The sequence below is a fragment of the Mytilus galloprovincialis genome, chromosome 1 (assembly GCF_965363235.1).
Source record: "Mytilus galloprovincialis chromosome 1, xbMytGall1.hap1.1, whole genome shotgun sequence".
Classification (NCBI taxonomy): domain Eukaryota; kingdom Metazoa; phylum Mollusca; class Bivalvia; order Mytilida; family Mytilidae; genus Mytilus; species Mytilus galloprovincialis.
Window position 1 is genome coordinate 130,857,492 of NC_134838.1, and position 22,765 is coordinate 130,880,256.

Here is a 22,765-nt window from a genome sequence, read left to right on the forward strand (position 1 = left end):
ATGTAATGACGACAAAAAAAGTAAAAATAACAGAGTCAGAGGAAAGGTAAGTAAGTTCTGCACAGTGAGTTGGACATGATATAGGTTTAAAAATATAGACTGCTTTATTAAGTGTAAGGGAAGTAATCAAACATTGTTCTTTAAATATATTTGGATTACCTCCCTTACACTGCTTTTTAATTGTCTCAATTGTCCTTTAACCAGAAAAACCCTTGTTTTTCTCCTAATTCCTAAAGGGTTTGAGCCATAACCACCCAAAGTCAATCCTAACCATCCCTTTGTAGTCTGGAAACTTGTGGTATAATTTCAGAGAGATCCATACATTTTAACACAAGTTATTGTCAGGAAACTACAAAAATGCTTATTTGTGCACCTTTTTTGGTCCCTAATTCTTAACATTTGGGACCATAACCCCCAAAATGAATCCCAAACTACCTTTAGTAGTTATAAACTTTTTGTTCAAATTTTATTGATTTCTATTAACTTATACCAAAGTTATTATCCGGTAACCATCTGTCTTCGGACGACACTGTTGACAAAAACGATGACAATGTGATACCAATATATGACCATTTTTTTTTTATTTTTGGGTTGTATAAATGAGGTATAAAAGACACTGGCTTACACATTTTACAGTGCACGTAGACAATGAGAAACTTACAGTATCAAACAAATTATACCACTTAATCATGTTCATCCACACAGATTCAATATTTTCTCAAATTCACTTTGAACTGTAATCTATCAACAAATCTTTCACGTAGTGTTATAATTTATTACATATATACAACACAATATTTACAAAATTTGTTTCAAGAAAATCCTTGAATAATATCACAGTGCAGTACAACAATAGTTTTGTGTAAAGATTTTAGTACTTTCCCCTTGATGCTGGTTCAGGAAGGATACATATTCTGTATTAGTTATTGTTAGTAATAGAGTTTTTGAAACTCTCATAATGCCCTTGAAAGCAATCAATATTGTTATAAAATTCTTCTGAAAAATTGTAAAACTTCACAACGTTGATGTTCTGTTTTGTATCATTTTCTAATACTAAAACAAAGTGATTTTCTTAAATATCAAAATTAAATTATAGAGTGACAGTCTATTTTCTTAAATGTCAATTTTATTATCAAATATTTCAGGAAAAGAAGAATTTTTAAGTAAAGGAAATTTAACTTTTTTGTTCTGGTCTTTAGTGACTTTACATTTCCTTTAAAAGAATTCAGTATGAAGTGCATAAATGTGTAAATTGTCCAAAAAAACTTTATTTCAATGGTAGGACATGCTTGACCACATGTGCCGCCTCCACAATTGTCTGTGCCACTGGTCTTTGTACACGAGGATCTGTTACTGGGACATTTAACCTGAAACAAACAAAAACTAAGTTTTATATCAGAGAACTTCTTTCATAAAAAATTTGGCTTTTTCAATATCTAAATTATTTTTTTATACTAAACTGAAAGAGAGACAAATACATGTACATTGACATATCATGGTGAAAACAAAGGTAGTCTATAGTAATTATCCAGGACCTGTATTGGGGACTAGTAAAAAATAAATATGAATTGGCATAGCATGTGGAAAGTGTCACAATTTAATATATGGAAAACATCTAATTCAAACAAATATGTTGAATAAAATTTATATATTATATATCATGTACTGTAGTACGCCGCTAGATTAAAACTGACGAAGAAAGGTAACACACGGCCAGCAAAAGCTCTTTTATGAGAGCCCAGGTGGTCGTGTGGTCTAGCAGGACGGCTGCAGTGCAGGCGATTTGGTGTCACGATATCACAGTAGCATGGGTTCGAATCCCGGCGAGGGAAGAACCAAAAATTTGCGAAAGCAAATTTACAGATCTAACATTGTTGGGTTGATGTTTAGACGAGTTGTATATACATTATGTACACAGCCATGTTTCACCATCATTGATGGCGATCCGATGGATACATCTGTTGTAGAGTTGTCACTGACTCAGACGTACTTATAAATATAATTATTTTCTGTGACTGTATATTACATTAATTTGTAAGATCCTTTACTAAAGATATTTTAGCTGATCTGTAACAATAACATCTTCATGCCTTATATATCATGTACTGTAGTACGCCGCTAGATTAAAACTGACGAAGAAAGGTAACACACGGCCAGCAAAAGCTCTTTTATGAGAGCCCAGGTGGTCGTGTGGTCTAGCGGGACGGCTGCAGTGCAGGCGATTTGGTGTCACGATTTCACAGTAGCATGGGTTCGAATCCAGGCGAGGGAAGAACCAAAAATTTGCGAAAGCAAATTTACAGATCAAACATTGTTGGGTTGATGTTTAGACGAGTTGTATATACATTATGTACACAGCCATGTATCACCATCATTGATGGCGATCCGATGGATACATCTGTTGTAGAGTTGTCACTGACTCAGACGTACTTATAAATATAATTATTTTCTGTGACTGTATATTACATTAATTTGTATAGCATATTAATCTATTGCAATAAAAAATCATAATATCTAATAAAATTTGTAGATTTAGCTAACAAAGTCCTTATATTTGTATAAAGTAACATTCGTTTATAGTGGAAAATTGTTTTAACGTTGAATAAGCTACAATTAAAAATTGCTTGCTGGTCCCTCTTTGTGATTACCATTATATTACGCTGGTTCATTTCCCAATCAATCTGTCACCAAGGAAAGATAAATAAATCGAATTTCGTTCATAGTCTTTTTTAAAAATGATGAACGGTTCTTTATATTGGTATGTAATCATTTTAAACGTTTCAAATTTATGAAATTATATTCGTACATCAATGTTTTTGATACACCAATAACAAAAACTGAAATATATTGAATTGATACATTTTGTAATTATTCAAAATTATATCAGAAACCTAAACTTAATTATAAAATAATGAACCTGTTAAGGGGAGAGAATACTCGCATAACTTTTTCGAATTGGCACATAATACAACGAAATGTCACTCTTGCATACAAATGGCACATCAATATAATTAATTATCTGCGAAATCGTCCCCCACCTTCAATGATGATTCTAAATTATAAATATAACCAAAAGTTGTTAATCTATAGATAGTTAAGACTAATGAAAGCTAACCCAATGTAAAAATATTTCTTTGCAATTTTTTAAAAATTCCTCAGAAAAATACTCGAGCCACTTGACTTTCATAGCTCAAAATTAACGTTTTTACACAATATTTGAATAAAGTAGTTGAAGATTATTCGCTTCTCAAAGTGTAAGACGCAATAAAAATCGTATGCTTGCACCATCCTACCGAAATACAGATTTAATTAAGTCCTGAACATTTCGACATTTCTTCATATATTTTGAACAAAACCGGTTTTAACCAAATCACAAGTACGTGTTAAGATCCGACTAAATACCTATTTTCCTATATGGTCAGGTAAAGTTGCTAATTTGTAGGATCCTTTACTATAGATAATTTAGCTGATCTGTAACAATAACATCTTCATGTCTTATATATCATGTACTGTAGTACACCGCTAGATTAAAACTGACGAAGAAAGGTAACACACGGCCAGCGAAAGCTCTTTTATGAGAGCCCAGGTGGTCGTGTGGTCTAGCGGGACGGCTGCAGTGCAGGCGATTTGGTGTCACGATATCACAGTAGCATGGGTTCGAATCCCGGCGAGGGAAGAACCAAAAATTTGCGAAAGCAAATTTACAGATCTAACATTGTTGGGTTGATGTTTAGACGAGTTGTATATACATTATGTACACAGCCATGTATCACCATCATTGATGGCGATCCGATGGATACATCTGTTGTAGAGTTGTCACTGACTCAGACGTACTTATAAATATAATTATTTTCTGTGACTGTATATTACATTAATTTGTAGGATCCTTTACTATAGATAATTTAGCTGATCTGTAACAATAACATCTTCATGCCTTATATATCATGTACTGTAGTACGCCGCTAGATTAAAACTGACAAAGAAAGGTAACACACGGCCAGCGAAAGCTCTTTTATGAGAGCCCAGGTGGTCGTGTGGTCTAGCGGGACGGCTGCAGTGCAGGCGATTTGGTGTCACGATATCACAGTAGCATGGGTTCGAATCCCGGCGAGGGAAGAACCAAAAATTTGCGAAAGCAAATTTACAGATCTAACATTGTTGGGTTGATGTTTAGACGAGTTGTATATACATTATGTACACAGCCATGTATCACCATCATTGATGGCGATCCGATGGATACATCTGTTGTAGAGTTGTCACTGACTCAGACGTACTTATAAATATAATTATTTTCTGTGACTGTATATTACATTAATTTGTAGGATCCTTTACTATAGATAATTTAGCTGATCTGTAACAATAACATCTTCATGCCTTATATATCATGTACTGTAGTACGCCGCTAGATTAAAACTGACGAAGAAAGGTAACACACGGCCAGCGAAAGCTCTTTTATGAGAGCCCAGGTGGTCGTGTGGTCTAGCGGGACGGCTGCAGTGCAGGCGATTTGGTGTCACGATATCACAGTAGCATGGGTTCGAATCCCGGCGAGGGAAGAACCAAAAATTTGCGAAAGCAAATTTACAGATCTAACATTGTTGGGTTGATGTTTAGACGAGTTGTATATATATATATATATATATATATGATTAAAAAAATATATTATGCAATATAACAAATTACGTTAACATTGGTATTTAGTCTCAGCAAATAAAATTTCTTAATAGATCCATATAAAAGTTAAGGAGATATACTATGAATGCCAATGAAACAACTATAACAACCTGCCACCAAAAAACATAGAGTTTAGCAATAAAATAAAATAATGAATTAACTTGGTTGATTGTACCAAGGGTTCCAGGGTTTTAAGGCTTAAAACTTTGATATCATACTTAGACTCAAACAATCAAATACTGGATTTGGTGTTTCAAGCACAAAATATTTACTCTTGACTACTGAGAAAGTTGTATGACTAAAAGGGTATATCTAAGCTGCTAATTACTTACTTGACATTTGTTTTATTATTAACAATAAATAATGGATTGACTTGGCTGATGATTTCATCGTTGACAGAGATTCCATCCAGGTACTGTTTGAGTAAGGTTCGTAACTGCTGGTTTTCTTGCACTAGTCCCATTTTCTCTTTATCTAGAGCTAACTTATCTAAGAACACTTTGTTGAATCTCTTCCAGAAATTCTCTAATGAGGAGTATTCATGCATTGTCTGAAATAAGAAAATATTTGATGTTCATGTTTAATATCCTAATAGTGTGACCTTGACAATATTTTTCACATGCATAAAAAAAACTTAATGGTGAAAGAATTAGAAATTTTTTTATTATTAGTACTTGCAAAAAAACTTAATTTTTTTTTGTTGTTGCCAAAATAAACATATAAATCATACCTGAGCCAGTGGTTCATAACCAGGTTCTAACATTGCTGTCTGAACGTCTTCTTGTTCCTCCTGTGTGAGGGATGAAGCATAAAATGGTAGCACTTTTTCCTCCTCTGTCTCTAACTTACGACACATTTCTGCTAGTTTCAAAATGACCGTTACCTGTAAAATACAATAAAGTATGACTTACTGAATAAATAAACAAAGTATTTTGACTATCTGGTGAGGGTATAATAAACAAAGTATTTTGACTATCTGATATGGGTACAATAAACAAAGTATTTTGACTATCTGATATGGGTACAATAAACAAAGTATTTTGACTATCTGGTATGGGTATAATAAACAAAGTATTTTGACTATCTGGTATGGGTACAATAAACAAAGTATTTTAACTATCTGGTATGGGTATAATAAACAAAGTATTTTGACTATCTGGTATGGGTACAATAAACAAAGTATTTTGACTATCTGGTATGGGTATAATAAACAATTTTAACTATCTGGTATGGGTATAATAAACAAAGTATTTTGACTATCTGGTATGGGTATAATAAACAAAGTATTTTAACTATCTGGTATGGGTACAATAAACAAAGTATTTTGACTATCTGGTATGGGTATAATAAACAAAGTATTTTGAGTATTTTGACTATCTGGTATGGGTATAATAAACAAAGTATTTTGACTATCTGGTATGGGTATAATAAACAAAGTATTTTGACTATCTGTTATGGGTATAATAAACAAAGTATTTTAACTATCTGGTATGGGTACAATAAACAAAGTATTTTGACTATCTGGTATGGGTATAATAAACAAAGTATTTTGAGTATTTTGACTATCTGGTATGGGTATAATAAACAAAGTATTTTAACTATCTGGTATGGGTACAATAAACAAAGTATTTTAACTATCTGGTATGGGTACAATAAACAAAGTATTTTAACTATCTGGTATGGGTATAATAAACAAAGTATTTTAACTATCTGGTATGGGTATAATAAACAAAGTATTTTGAGTATTTTGACTATCTGGTATGGGTATAATAAACAAAGTATTTTGACTATCTGGTATGGGTATAATAAACAAAGTATTTTAACTATCTGGTATGGGTATAATAAACAAAGTATTTTAACTATCTGGTATGGGTACAATAAACAAAGTATTTTGACTATCTGGTATGGGTATAATAAACAAAGTATTTTGAGTATTTTGACTATCTGGTATGGGTATAATAAACAAAGTATTTTAACTATCTGGTATGGGTATAATAAACAAAGTATTTTAACTATCTGGTATGGGTACAATAAACAAAGTATTTTGACTATCTGGTATGGGTACAATAAACAAAGTATTTTGACTATCTGATATGGGTATAATAAACAAAGTATTTTAACTATCTGGTGAGGGTATAATAAACAAAGTATTTTGACTATCTGGTATGGGTACAATAAACAAAGTATTTTGACTATCTGGTATGGGTACAATAAACAAAGAATTTTAACTATCTGGTATGGGTATAATAAACAAAGTATTTTAACTATCTGGTATGGGTACAATAAACAAAGTATTTTAACTATCTGGTATGGGTATAATAAACAAAGTATTTTAACTATCTGGTGAGGGTATAATAAACAAAGTATTTTGACTATCTGGTATGGGTATAATAAACAAAGTATTTTAACTATCTGGTATGGGTACAATAAACAAAGTATTTTGACTATCTGGTATGGGTATAATAAACAAAGTATTTTGAGTATTTTGACTATCTGGTATGGGTATAATAAACAAAGTATTTTGACTATCTGGTATGGGTATAATAAACAAAGTATTTTGACTATCTGGTATGGGTATAATAAACAAAGTATTTTAACTATCTGGTATGGGTACAATAAACAAAGTATTTTGACTATCTGGTATGGGTATAATAAACAAAGTATTTTGAGTATTTTGACTATCTGGTATGGGTATAATAAACAAAGTATTTTAACTATCTGGTATGGGTACAATAAACAAAGTATTTTAACTATCTGGTATGGGTATAATAAACAAAGTATTTTAACTATCTGGTATGGGTATAATAAACAAAGTATTTTGAGTATTTTGACTATCTGGTATGGGTATAATAAACAAAGTATTTTGACTATCTGGTATGGGTATAATAAACAAAGTATTTTAACTATCTGGTATGGGTACAATAAACAAAGTATTTTAACTATCTGGTATGGGTATAATAAACAAAGTATTTTAACTATCTGGTATGGGTACAATAAACAAAGTATTTTGACTATCTGGTATGGGTATAATAAACAAAGTATTTTGAGTATTTTGACTATCTGGTATGGGTATAATAAACAAAGTATTTTAACTATCTGGTATGGGTATAATAAACAAAGTATTTTAACTATCTGGTATGGGTACAATAAACAAAGTATTTTGACTATCTGGTATGGGTACAATAAACAAAGTATTTTGACTATCTGATATGGGTATAATAAACAAAGTATTTTAACTATCTGGTGAGGGTATAATAAACAAAGTATTTTGACTATCTGGTATGGGTACAATAAACGAAGTATTTTGACTATCTGGTATGGGTACAATAAACAAAGTATTTTAACTATCTGGTATGGGTATAATAAACAAAGTATTTTAACTATCTGGTATGGGTACAATAAACAAAGTATTTTAACTATCTGGTATGGGTATAATAAACAAAGTATTTTAACTATCTGGTGAGGGTATAATAAACAAAGTATTTTGACTATCTGGTATGGGTACAATAAACAAAGTATTTTGACTATCTGGTATGGGTACAATAAACAAAGTATTTTGACTATCTGGTATGGGTACAATAAACAAAGTATTTTAACTATCTGGTATGGGTACAATAAACAAAGTATTTTGACTATCTGGTATGGGTATAATAAACAAAGTATTTTGACTATCTGGTATGGGTACAATAAACAAAGTATTTTGACTATCTGGTATGGGTACAATAAACAAAGTATTTTAACTATCTGGTATGGGTACAATAAACAAAGTATTTTGACTATCTGGTATGGGTATAATAAACAAAGTATTTTAACTATCTGGTATGGGTACAATAAACAAAGTATTTTGACTATCTGGTATGGGTATAATAAACAAAGTATTTTGACTATCTGGTATGGGTACAATAAACAAAGTATTTTAACTATCTGGTATGGGTATAATAAACAAAGTATTTTGACTATCTGGTATGGGTACAATAAACAAAGTATTTTGACTATCTGGTATGGGTACAATAAACAAAGTATTTTGACTATCTGGTATGGGTATAATAAACAAAGTATTTTGACTATCTGGTATGGGTACAATAAACAAAGTATTTTGACTATCTGGTATGGGTATAATAAACAAAGTATTTTGACTATCTGGTATGGGTATAATAAACAAAGTATTTTGACTATCTGATATGGGGGTTCTCACTGTTTAAGGTCGTCCAGTGACCTATAGTTGTTAACTTTTATGTCATTTGGTCTCTGGTGGAGGGTTGTCTCATTGGCAATCATTCATATGTTTATATAGAAACAAATATATGAATAAATTAAATAAACTTGTCGTTCATTTTTTTATATAAATAAGGCCGTTAGTTTTCTCGTTTGAATTGTTTTACATTGTCATATCGGGGCTATTTATAGCTGACTATATGGTATGGGCTTTGCTCATTGTTGAAGGCCATACGGTGACCTATAGTTGTTAATGTATGTGTCATTTTGGTCTCTTGTGGACAGTTGTCTTATTGGCAATCACACCACATCTTTTTTTTTATATATAACCAATCAGGTCATCATAAGATGAGGCCTGTAAATTTATAATATAGAAGATATCCACCAATATGAAATCAAGCTCTTTGAATATCTCTGGTCAAAATAATTTGGAAGATTCTGATGGTACCTAGTCTTTTAAAATTTATGGCACTGAAAAGATCTTTATGATAAATATAAAATAGAAACTGATTATAGAGAAGTTGGCATACTTCAACAGTACAACTGATTATAGAGAAGTTGGTATACTTCAACAGTACTTGGGTAGAATTCTCTGTTGTCTGATTGCCATACTGCAACAGTACTTGGGTAGAATTCTCTGTTGTCTGATTGCCATACTTCAACAGTACTTGGGTAGAATTCTCTGTTGTCTGATTGCCATTATATTTTGTTTTCAAATAGACAACTTTCGAGTTCGATGCATTTCCGTCAAAAACTCTGGTTTTAAATAATAAACGTCATTTGTGCGTTTAGGGGCGTCATCACTTTCATTTAATGTTGAGCGAGTGGTTGGAAAACTATAATTCTATATTGTATGAATTATTCGGCAAGTTGAATTCTCAAAATTGACAATCAGCACTGCTGTCATTAGGGAATTGTCATTAAGTACCTACAGGACAACCATTCTTTCTAGTTTATCCTGCACAATGACGATCACTAAGACGCTTGATGAACGTTAATAGTGCAGGGATACAGGCGAGCCCCTCTATCTGGTAAATGACGTCATAAAGGTGTGTATAATTTACGAGTTTTTTCGGTGACGGATGAACTCGATAGTGGTCTATTGACTTGTGTTTAAGTGCATTATTACATTTTCTTTTATTGTAAACATCTTCCTTGATTATTTACGTACCTTCTCATTTTGTCTTTTTAATTCTTTCATTGCACCATTACTTTCTAAAGTCATTTTTGTAAGCTTGTCTCTCTCTCTTTCCCTTAATCTATTCATCTGTGCTTTTAAGTCTTGGAAATGTGCCAACATCTTCTCTCTTTCCTATAAGATAATAATATTTTATTTTATACTACCTCCGTTATAATCATGTAACATTCACTTTAGCCATAAGAATTATTAATATAAATACTATTTGACAATGGTTGGAGTTTATGTAGTTGTTGCATGCAGTAGTTTATAGCTTAATACAGCTGGTCTTGTAGGAGGGTTTAAAATTGACTGTTTATTGATTTTATATGAAATTCAAGAGTTAGCTCCCTTTGATGACAATGACAGACTTACCTCCTTAAGCTGTTTGTTTCGTTCTTCACATTCTTTTGCATTGGCAGCCATTTTACTTTTTAACTGTGAGATATTGTCCTGAAAATAGAATATATATATTATCATTCTCTTTTTTTAAGTCCTTACAGATGTACATTCCAACTTTCGATATGACGTACTAGGTTTAATTTGTTTCAAAAATAATTTATGTATTAACTGTTTTTAACAGCAACTTTCAAGTGTTTTCTTCTAATAGGGTTACATGTTTTAAATCCCTATTAAATGATCTTATCTCATCTCGTTTTATGACCACCATTAAATATTGTTCATACTAAGGACATATAAATAAATCTTACCCATAATTTGTTTATTCTTCTCATCTGTGAGTCTATTTCTTGGGCAGCATGGTCATCTCTACGTTTATAATCTTCAAATTCATTCTTCCTACTTTGTGTTGAGCTTAAATAAGCTTTTAAAGCCTGATCAAACTGTTTCCACAGAGAATCAATCTTATCTAACAGGGTCATCCGAATACCATGCTTTTCTTCCATATCCTAAAATATACAGATTTAACTATTAAAAGATGAGAACAAGCAATTTGGTGTTGCATGCAAAAAAAAAAAGATGTGCTTATTTTCTTCAGCACTTAATTATATAACACATTATCATAATTTGGATAGGAATTTGTCAATTGTTTTCTTGTAAAAATCTGTCAAACAAGTGGGAGGTTTAGCTATAAAATCATGTTTTACCAAGACTTTTCTTTAGAAAATGCCTGTACCATGTCAGGTATCTGACAGTTGTTTTCCAATTCTTGCTGTTTGTTGATAATAGTTGAGCATTTGATTTTTTTCAGTTTTGATAAACTTTCTCTTTTGGTTAAGATGTCTCATTCATTTTTATTCTATTTGAGATTTTGATAATTGAATATGTCAACCAAGAATTTTGGTGATGAATAAACCTGAGACATGAATATTTCTATGCCATACCTTGTTTTTTATTTCATCACATAAACTTTCATAATCTGCCCGAGCATCATTTTCACGGTCCTGGAAATTCTGATCCATGGCAAACATAATATCGGCAATATCGTTCATTTCTATTCCATTCTGTTCTAACATCAATGCTCTTTCTGAATCAAACTCTTCCTGAATAATGGCAAGCTCCTCCTCGTAATCCATCTGTAACTTGTCTAACCTTTCGTCCTGTATATCTGAATATAAAATAACTTGTGTTACAATGTACTATATAATCATATAGAGTGGCTAAATTTGTTATTCAGTGTCTTGATAAGGATTAAAAAGGAGGAGAAGAGTTTTATTAAGGATGGAATAATGTATATTCATAGATAATATTTTGATGGCTTGAAAGGTAGTTATACTTATTTGCATAAAAGTATGTGAAATAAAACATAAAATAACAGGATTTGAACAACACCATTTTTAATAATTATAACTTTTTAAAGCTTTAAGTTTTTTGTAAGAATTTTATAAGCATAAATTATAGGGAAAAAAAATAACGCTATGGACAGATCAATATAACTGATTATCATACATGTATTATAACATGTACATATGTAGGTAACGAAATATTTTGGAATTGAAAAATAAACAATTGTATTGTATAATGTGTTTTACCAAATAAACTATCAACAGCCTGAAGATGACTACGTAAAGCCATGGCATACTGTTCCTCAGCCTCTTGTAAATCTTTGGCAAGAGATTTAATGGTAGCATCTTTTCTGTCTACGATTCTTTCAAATGTCTGGCTAAGAATTTCTATTTCTTTACGCAATTCTTTAGATTTAGCCTCTCTCATTATATTTCTCCATTGGTGATTCAGTTTGTTAAGATTGTATTTTGTGGCTCTTTCTTCTTTGGCTAGTTTGTCCTGAAAAGTAATTTTCAACATACATATTTAAAACTGTGCTTAGAAAGCTTTAGAATATCATACTGTTCTCGTTTATAAGTAATCTTATTTTTGTAAAACAAGAACTTTTTTAAACTCTTCAACTTACATGACTTATTCATCTATGATGTGAAATTAAAATTGTAAAATTATTTGTAATTAACATTTATTTGTATTTCATTTAATTAATATCATGAAGATGTACACATACTTTTATTGCTTTAGAATACATGTAACTTTGAAAACGTTTCTATTAGGTAATGACAGAATAATTGTGATATTGTATTGAGTATCAAAATGTATGTACATGTATTAAAGTAAGAACATACTTTTAAGAACTGTGTTAGCATGTCTTCTTTCTTTTTCTTCATTTCTTCTTCTTGTAACCTTTTTTGTTCTTCATATGCCATTCTTTCTTCTTCTGTCATTTTAGACATTTTCCCAGACTTTTTTCCCTTTTTCTTAGGCGCCATTTCGTTTCAGTGGAAACCAGTGACACCAATAATTTCTAAATATAAAAGTTAGAGATAATGAAATTATTTTAAAAATCATTAATGCAAATCTTCTAATCATTGTAATTCAAATTGGTCCTTTTCTGTACTTCTTGCCCTGTGGATTCATTTATTTTTTTGGGTACCAAATTTCGTGGATTGAGGAAAACTTGCATTTTTGTGGTTTTGCCGAATTCTTTATAAAGCCTTATAGAAAATTTGTAATTCGTTGAACATTAAATTTTGGTTTACCTGTAACGAAGAAATCCACTGAAATTGGTATCCAATGAATAATAATGATCAAAATTACACTTGTATAAATGAATGACTTTGGCACCAATACACCTTGCCACTATTACTGAACATCACAAAGGTTTTCATAAAATGTTGACATCATAATACTAAATATGATACCACAATGGAAAAATGACATCAAAAGTTCAAGCTGGGCCGTCTCTTGGGTCAACAAGGACAGATTTCCTAACAGTGATATTACAGTAACTAAACAATATATTAAAACAGCAGCAAGAATTTTAGTGAATAAAAAATGACAACATCGATGGGACAATACTGATACAGGAAGATTTTATTACAATTTTTACCAGAATGTCAGCAAAAAATCAACATTTGATTATCCAGATCGTAAAACAGCAAAAATTATTAGAAATTTAAGATCCGGATATTACCTAAAAAATTACCAAAACAAAATCAATCAAAATATAGATAAGTGTGAATGTGGTCAATTAGAAACTGTGGAACATTATTTACTATTTTGTGAAAATTATGAAGAGGCTAGACAGAAACTTATACATGAGATATACTTTAACACGGGATCGTTGTTACATATTGATTTGGAACTTTTATTGTCAATATAAAAAAAACGACAATTTCTCTGTCTCTAATGGAACACTAATGTGATTGTTTGGTGACTTTATTTGCGAGTGGCACCGTTTTGATTAAGAAACATTATTATTATTTTTTTTCTTTTTAATTTTCTTGTTAATTGATTTATGCATATTTTTAAATTTTTCTCAAAAATTTGTTAAGTACAGTTGCCACCTATAAGTATATATTTATGTACAAGTGAGCTGTTTACCAGAGTGAAATATTTATGTTCCAGACCATATGAGTATTTGGACCGTACGCGTACGGTCGGACCGTATGAGTATATGCATATGGTCCAGTAAGAGCTGACCATACATGTTGTTGGATCATATGGGTTAAATTTAAACAAACATTTATTTTTATTTTTATAAATTGTTATCATTGCAATTAGATGGATAAAATGAACAAATGAACAATTGAAATTAAATATTTGTTTAATTGTATATCTGAATCCTATTTTGGTATTCTCGCCCAAGGTGACACTTGCTACCACAAGTAATGTAATATATTTTACAATTACATGTTTGCAGGTCATTCATGTTCCTTTGTATTTGCACTTTTTTGTAAAGTTTCTAGTATTCTAAAACAATTGTCCTCCCACATTATGTTTACTTCCGATATCGTCAATTTAATATATAATGATTCAATTAATGTATTACTGATCGACATGCTAAAAACAAGATAGTAACAGATTTAATTAGCGTGAATTTTTTAAATAGTTAAAAAATAAGGTTTTTATTTCAATTACAATTGAACTTTTCCATATTAATTTGAGAGTTAAGTTATGTTGATCTGTTACATGCATTTGTAACTTATAAACTTAAGCAACTTCTTAATCATATTAATCAGACCGTACACGTACGGTCCGACCGTATGAGTATTTTGAAAAAGTATGCATAGGGTCCAGACCGTACGCGTACGGTCCAAATACTCATACAGTCTGGAACATTTACACGTGAGACTTGAATATTTACAATGGAGACAATCCAGTGTCAACAGCCACACCTACCAGGGGTTAAAAAATCCACTAGCCCGACGCCCGGGACTAGATTATTTACGCCTCCGGCAATTAAAATGTATAATCCGATATGCCCGACGGACTAGTAACAAAAATATATTGACGTTTCCAAAATAGAAAGTGAAAAATCCCTTCATCACTATTCTATGTTAGCCATTTCGATTCAATTAAGTCATCCAGGATTCCAAGAATTTGAACTGGTTTAATTTGTACAGGTCCTGTTGTACATATTTTAAAACTGGAACAAATAACTCTGGCATGTCTGGGTGGCCTGGTATCATGTGTTGATTGCAATTCTCGTACTTTAAATATCGATTTCTCATACCATGGCTTGGGGTATTGTACATTGCTTATCGTGCCGAGATTTTCAATTAACGGTATTTGGGGGTATGATGTATTGATTGGTATTGACCTGTCATGTTGCACAGCTCTTGAGCACGAAACCATGCAACAAAGTATTTCTTAATATTTTAGTACGGAAACCCCAGGAACTTCGTCAGTTTCAAAACGAAAAACGGTAGATGAAGGGAGTAACGAGGCTGAAAATTCATCCCCCAAAAATGCTAAATACGACAAGGAAAAGCCGCGGAAAAAAATAATAGTGTCCAGGACAGCAGGGCTGTCAAGTCTTTAGCGCGAGACTCACACATGTTCAAGCTTATTTGGCGGCATTTTCCTTTGCTCTATTGTTTTTTCTCTTTGATCTTTACAATTTGGCCAAAAAATCACGCATTCACTTCCTGAAAAGTTGGCAGAACTGGGACACAATGATTCCCCTGGCAAGGTTGGCTGTTGCTGATGAAAAAAACAGACAATGCTCTGTGAATATTGCCGTTAGTTGCCCCAAGCACGCCAATAAAAAGTCTGCTTTGAATTAAATACAGTGTATAATGTCTCCTTCAAAACAAAGGACACCCACTTTGTATTATGCAGCAAACTCTTGATTTTTAAGGCATACTAGGGCTAGCAGGTCAGTTTTGATGGACTAGCAGTTCTTCCAACAGGGCTAGTAAAATCCTGCTGCCAATAAGTCCTGGGCTAGTTAGCTGTAACAAAAAAATTTAACCCCTGCCTACAGAATACAGATAAGGTAAAGCCCATGTTTTGAAATGTTCAATTGTCAAGAAAAGAGGTTCCTTTATAATATGTGCCAATAGGTGCAGTTGCTGTGACCCCATTGTTCGATTGGAACTATTGTCACGCACATCAAATATATATGTTATGTCTGACACCTCTACTGAAAATATGGAGTCTTCAATATTGATCATCATTTAATTGAAAAACATAATGTTTATTTTGAGTGTCGAAATAACAACCTGGGGTACCGAAATTACCAGGTCTCGATTTTGGTAAGGTGCCGAATTGACCAGATGCCGAAGTGACTACTTCTACAGGTTGGGAACAAACCCCCTGTATGGTGATTATACCTCTATAGAGGGATAATCCTTCTTTAGAGGGATAAAATTACCCTTTATAGAGGGGTATTTTTGTTTGCACTTGATTTAAAGCAAATTAGGTCAGAATGGCATTTTTTAGTTATATTGGCTATAATCTCTAGCGTTATATGCATCAACATATGCACTTTACTAAAAATTGGGATAACCAGTTTTCTGCTAAAGTGACAAAACTTGCAATCTATTGTAAACCTATCTGAACACCTGATCAAGAACAAAAGGAATAGTTGACCTTTAAATTTCATGTTAAATCTAACAATAGAAATTCTGTTCAGTGAGGCATAAGTGAGTAGAATTTACCTGATCATCACAGCTTTCAATCATGGTGAACAATAGATTTTATATTTAGTCAGATAAGCATCAAACTGGGCATGTGCATATTAAATTAAGTACATCAATTGGTGCATCAACTGTTCCAGGTTACTGCCATAATAAGTAGAGAATGCCATTCTGCCCTATCTTGATTTAAATCCAGTCTAAAAAAAAATACCCCTCTATAGAGGGATAATTTTACCCCTCTATAGAAGGATTATCCCTCTATACAGGTATAATCACCATATAAGAGGGTTTGTTCCCAACCTGTTCTACTTGGATCGTGGTCCGTACCGCTGCTGGATAACTCGGACTAAAACAAAATCGGACTATAACAAAATCGGACTATAACAAACTCGGACTATAACAAACTCGGCCTACCATTATTTATATGAAGAAATATATTGAACAAACTCGGACTACGATTAGTAGATGGGTTATTTTTTTACTTTAATACAAAAAACCACTGTACATATTAAAATTATATACGAATTTATGAGATTATAATGAATATTTTTGAAAAAAAAGACCATATATAGAATGTATTAAATATTTGTTATATGAGTTGAATTTGATATGTTTAAATGAGGATAATTAACTTTTATTTGAAATATCATTGTGATTTATTGTGTGTATTGATAAAAGATATTTTAATGATTGGCGTGTGTTCGTGTTTTTATTGTGTTTAATCCTTGGTGTTTATGATTAGTATATAAACAAAGAGAAATGTGATTGACAGTGAATGGCTTCTTAACAATTTCACTTATCTGTAGTTCTTTATTAATGGCTTCAGCAATTGAAAAGTAATTATATTCAAATGGTCACATCAAACGGATACAATGTTTTTAGAAAGGCAAGCCGAGGCAAACATTTATTATACATGTACCTAAAAATAGATTTGGAGTAAAATTGAAAAAACAACAGAGATTTCTTTGATCTTACCAAATACTTCTATAAAATAACATGGAAAAAAAATCCCTCATCATTTTCAACATGGGTACCGACCACTGCGTCGAGAATTAATTTTTATTTAATCTACGTCTTAGTACCAGCACTTCATCGTGAAGCCAAGCTTGTTGCTCTAACAGTCCGCTTAGTTTCTGAAGAACAGGTCATCAGGAACCAACGCACCCGCTACAAGGAGCTGGAAGGTCGTCTTCATCAGCTATGGGACCAGTACACAGAAGGTGATATAACAGCATCCCGTCTACTTCGTGATTGTGGCAACATCTACGGTCCGTCCAATGACTAGCCTATGTTTATACTCGTGCTTTTGCTTTGACAATAACATTCATTGTCTGTATGTGCTATGTATGTTTTGTATGTTTTGTATGTGCTATGTGTGTTTTAAATGTGCTATATATATGCATGCTTTCAGTCTTATAGATGATGACAAAATGCTTTTGAGATTAAAATGTGCTTTATGTGTTATATTTTCGTAAGTAATATTAGATATTATTGAAAGACGAAATCATTGTTATGTTAATTGGTTTGTTGACATCTACTGAAATAAAATTTGTAAACCCTCTGTTTTCTTTATTAAATAGTATTGCAATGTACAGATAAATCACACCAAGACTCCACCATACATAGTATGATCAGAAACCAGAAAAACTACAACTCACTAAATTGTCTTATAATAACACAAGATTTGTAATAAATAAAAAAAAAACAAAAAAAACTGAAGTTCAGTTACAGCCAATACAAGACAAGACACATTTAATTGGATATTTAGTTCCCAATTTCGTGTAATAACAGGTAGTTGTGTCCTGACTTGGGTGATTAGATAGGTGTCAACAGTACATGTGCCAGTTGTTTGTTTAACTTATGGTGATTAAAAAGGTGTCAACGATACACATGGCATGATGTCATAATCAATTAAGATATGCATATAATAAAAATTTATTCTGAGAGGGACATCATTACAAATAATAATACTGGAATGACAAATCAGCGGTAAATTTTCAATGTATCAACTTCAAATAGAAGTTTTTTTGTACTTTTCTTTTTATATATATATATATATATATATAAATTATAAACGCCTAAAAAGTGTACATAACAACACCAATGATATAAAAAGGAACTATAAATGTAATTATTTATAAATATTTCGGATAACAGATATCCTTCGTCAGTCAGATTCTGATGTTAAATGAATCATCTTTAAGTCTTCTTAGATTAAACTTTTACTAAATCTTGAAATTTATACAATAAAAAAGGCAAACCGAACATCAGTTAAGACGCTTGCACCATTCTAAAAAAATTTTGAATATGACACGTTATATGACTAATTACATCAGAGAGTTCACATATATGCTTTAAATAAAAATAATAATGTGCGATGTGAACTAGCACAATTTTAAAGCTTAAAATAAATTATATAATTTATTTTATTGTGTACATGTATCGTTACTTGTAACGATCCAGCTCCCACGTGGGAAAAATCGTTGACTATTTTTCAGACGTTTGAGATATATATGGGCTTTTTCAAAAAAAATGATGCCAAAGTGTGACAAACATGGTAAAAAATTAAGTCATTGCTAATCTTTTTTCTATCATTTTTCTTTCATCCAGAGATATTCAAGTTTACAAAACTATCAAGGGTTAATGCAAAATAATGAAAATAAAAATTTTAACAACATTTTACTCATAAGAATTCATCCACTTTTCAAAGGAAACAACAAAATTATAATATCAAAATACAAACATAAAAAAGAATATAAATATCAATGTAATTTTTTTGTTTGTTGCAATAAAGGTATTAAATGATTTCCTGCAATTTTTATTTACTTATATACACTTTTTTTTTTTAAATATGTAAATTTCACCAATTTTTAGTGTATTCTTTAATATCTTATTTCAAAAGTTTTTATATCTCTTTGCAAAGGCTTTAATTTTATATAAAAATTATAAGGAAGCAAACATATATGATCTAATTACATCCTCTGAAAATTTCACAACAATTACTTCAGTCAATTCTAAGTTTTCTTCATTTAAAAAATACAAACATATGTTTTTTATCCTTTTGTTACACTCCTGACATATTTTTTCAGTAACTATAAGACTGTTTTTTAATGGAATGTTTAGAAAATCAGTAGTGATATCTATTTTAAATTTACAATCTCACAATCTCACAAATAAATAAACCTATTAGATATTTGATTACATATTTTTTTAATTTCTGAGCAAAGAGCAAACTAATTTAACATGTTTAATGAGAATTACACTTTAATTTTAAAGAATGTTTGGTAAATAGTGTGCAGAAAAATCACTTTTACAAGACAGATCGGCTTTCTCATTTCATTGTAAAGATGTTACAATTATTTTAATAAAGAATCATGTTGAATTTTGTATAGATAAGCTACATCAGAAACTTGTCAGGAGTGTAACAAATGTTACACTCCTGACCATAATTTATTGCTACCATATTTTAACCTGAAACTGACCTGAAATCATGTAGAGTCTTTATATTTCACATATTATTTTAGTGCACATTAAGAACAGGTTAATTTTTTTTATATATTTCTTACATATGTACAAATTTTGCTAATGGTCTATATAAAAAAAAAGATGGCTTTCCTTTAAACCTTGTTCAGTCTCTTGTTTAATACTATATATATGCTGTTTTTGTGTCAGTTAATGTATTATGATAAGTTTGTTCGTACTACCAAAGATGGTAGCAGTATGTGCTCTGTATAAAAAAAATTGTCCAAAAATGTACCCAAAAATGTCAGGAGTGTAACGCTTTAAAATGTTTAAGTGTAACATTCATGTTATTTTTTATAGAAACAATGTTGTTATTATTGGTTTTCTTTTCTTGAATTTGAGTGTGAACACCATCTGTTGCAGATTATCAGTAACAAACATGCCATTATTATGGCCTTTATTGCTTTTGTATGCTCAATACTTGTATGTCAGGACTGTAAAACATTTAAACAAGCTAGTTCAAATGCAATTTTAGTTCAAAAATTTCAAAAGTAATGATGTAGACTTGTATTCTGTGTTAAGCTGAGGTGTAGTAATGTCATTTTATAATAATTGTCAGCTTGTTTTTCTTCCAATAACTTACCTTTGCTAATAAGATTGAAATAAGGCATTTTTTTGTGTTACACTCCTGACATTGAAGTATTGAGGATACAAAAGCAATGAAGGCCATAATAATGGCATGTTTGTTACTGATAAACTGTAACAGGTAATGTTCACTGAAATTCAAGAAAAAACAACAACTATAACAACATTGTTTCTAAAAAAAATACATTTTAACCCAATTGTTACACTCCTGACAGACTTGGGTAGTCCTCTTATTGTAACCATAATATTCCAGTAGTAGAACTTCAGGGTCAACTGGATGCACCTGTGCTAAGCTATGATACTAAACAAAAAACATAAACCGTGCAAGATGTACAGAAACATGTTATTTAACCTACTAAGACATTTTCTGGCAGCATATTGACTATTACTAACATTTTTATTTTTACACAAACTTATTTGAATTACCTTATGAGGCTCATAAAAATGTAAATATATGGAAGATTTGAACAAGAAATCATAGTCAAGATATAATAGTTTGATGAAAGATATTGTTTGGTATTGTATCTGCCCTTATTTATTCTATATCATCAATGAATGCACATGCTTTCTTGTAAATGTCACACTAAAAGCGTTACACTCCTGACATTTTGAGGTACATTTTTGGACAATATTTTTTAAACAGAGCACATACTGCTATTATCTTTGGCAGTTAGGACCAACTAATCATAATACATTATCTGACCTAAAAACATTACAGATATAGTATCATACAAGAGACTGACAAAGGTTTAAAGGAAAGGCATCATTTTTTTTGAAATAACCCATATATATATATCTTGTTAACGTATTTTTTTTTTATCCCCTTCAAAAATGTTCAAAAATAAATTATTTAATTAATTGTAGATAAAAATTCATTTTAAATTAAGAATTGAAAATTAATTTCCAATGACAGCAACAATCAACATTATACTTATATTCTTATAGTAGTCCGAGTTTGGTATAGTCCGAGTTTGTTATAGTCCGATTTTGGGAGGCCGAGTTTGTTATAGTCCGAGTTTGTTATAGTCCGATTTTGTTATAGGCCGAGATATCATGGATTCGTCCGTACGTAGAATATGGCAACCCATGCCCATGGATTAAAAACACTTTCACAGTAATGTTCCGTTTTTTTCCCCCTAAAATATGGGTCTCATATGGAAAACTTGAATGAAAGTCAAATATATTAGCACTTACAAAGAGAGAAAGGCAACTTTTTTTGTAAACAAATCAAGAGAGATATTTTCTTGTCGTCAGTGGAAACGGAAGTGGATAGATTATACTTAAAATGGAAATCGAAAACGGTGAATGGCGTTGCTTTCCCGGTTTTATGCTGCAAATCGTACACCTGTAACAAACCAATTTAAAGTGCCTCACTATGATATTCCTTATTTAACACGAATCTGATAATTATCATTTAAAACAAAAGAAAGAAACAAAAACAACAATTTAAATCCAATAATCAGATAGCATAACTGATAAAAATAAGTTAATCTAATACAACTTGGCACTATTAACATTTTTTGGACCTACATTAAACATAAAAAAACTGATTACGATACCTATAGTGGAATTACTGAAATCAAACAAGATGGCAAACTCCTAACTGATCCACTACAAAAAGCTGGGGCACTAAACGCACAATTCCAGTCTGTATTCACATCAGCATCTTATATTTCTCATACAGATTTGTCACTGAAACAGTGTAACATGCCACAGAATACAAAAACTTTTACATAATTTAAATCCAAACAAAGCAGCAGGACCAGATGAAATTAAACCAAGATTTTTAAAAGAACTTTCACATGAAATTGTTTTATTCTTACCATTATCTTTGAGAAGTCAATTAAAACAGGTGTTGTTCCAGATGACTGGAAAACTGCCCATGTCTCTTCCGTATACAAAAAAGGCCAAAAATATATCCCTGAAAACTACCGCCCTATATCACTAAGTCACATGTATTTGTTGCAAACTCTTAGAACAAACACACACATATATATATAGTAGTTAAACACATCATGAAACATGCAGACAATCACAACATTTTATATCCCCTACAGCATAGATTTCGCAGAGGTCGATTCTACGAAACACAACTTCTTGAATTTATAGACGATGTCTCACTTAAAATGGAAAACGGTAAACAAACAGATATTTTGGTGATGGATTTTTCTAACGCATTCGATAAAGTTTCACATTCTTTTCT

At 31.2% G+C, this 22,765-nt stretch overlaps 1 protein-coding gene across 2 annotated transcripts; it reads right to left on the minus strand.

The window, feature by feature from the left end:
• Positions 1-754: 754 nt before the first annotated feature.
• Positions 755-21,840, minus strand: LOC143059766 (dynein regulatory complex subunit 2-like). 2 transcript variants are annotated; one of them, XM_076233331.1, is made up of 10 exons: positions 21,757-21,840; positions 12,658-12,836; positions 12,058-12,310; positions 11,410-11,633; positions 10,777-10,974; positions 10,442-10,519; positions 10,061-10,201; positions 5,405-5,557; positions 5,007-5,224; positions 755-1,367 (listed from the first exon to the last, which is right to left on the minus strand). In XM_076233331.1, exons 2-10 carry the CDS (start codon positions 12,799-12,801, stop codon positions 1,268-1,270), a joined length of 1,509 nt encoding a protein of 502 aa, XP_076089446.1. In that variant the 5' UTR covers positions 12,802-12,836; positions 21,757-21,840; the 3' UTR covers positions 755-1,267. The 2 variants fall into 2 exon arrangements, with proteins under 2 accessions (XP_076089446.1, XP_076089454.1); XM_076233339.1 differs by having other exon boundaries at positions 12,658-12,838; positions 21,793-21,821.
• Positions 21,841-22,765: the final 925 nt, after the last annotated feature.

Excerpts from the sequence above, each read along its gene's own strand:
- LOC143059766 (XM_076233331.1), bottom strand. The coding sequence starts at position 12,801 with ATGGCGCCTAAGAAAAAGGGAAAAAAGTCTGGGAAAATGTCTAAAATG. Across the intron at positions 11,634-12,057 it reads GGCTGTTGATAGTTTATTTG|ATATACAGGACGAAAGGTTA; the intron begins GTAAAACACATT and ends TTTTATATTCAG. Across the intron at positions 10,975-11,409 it reads GTGATGAAATAAAAAACAAG|GATATGGAAGAAAAGCATGG; the intron begins GTATGGCATAGA and ends TGTATATTTTAG.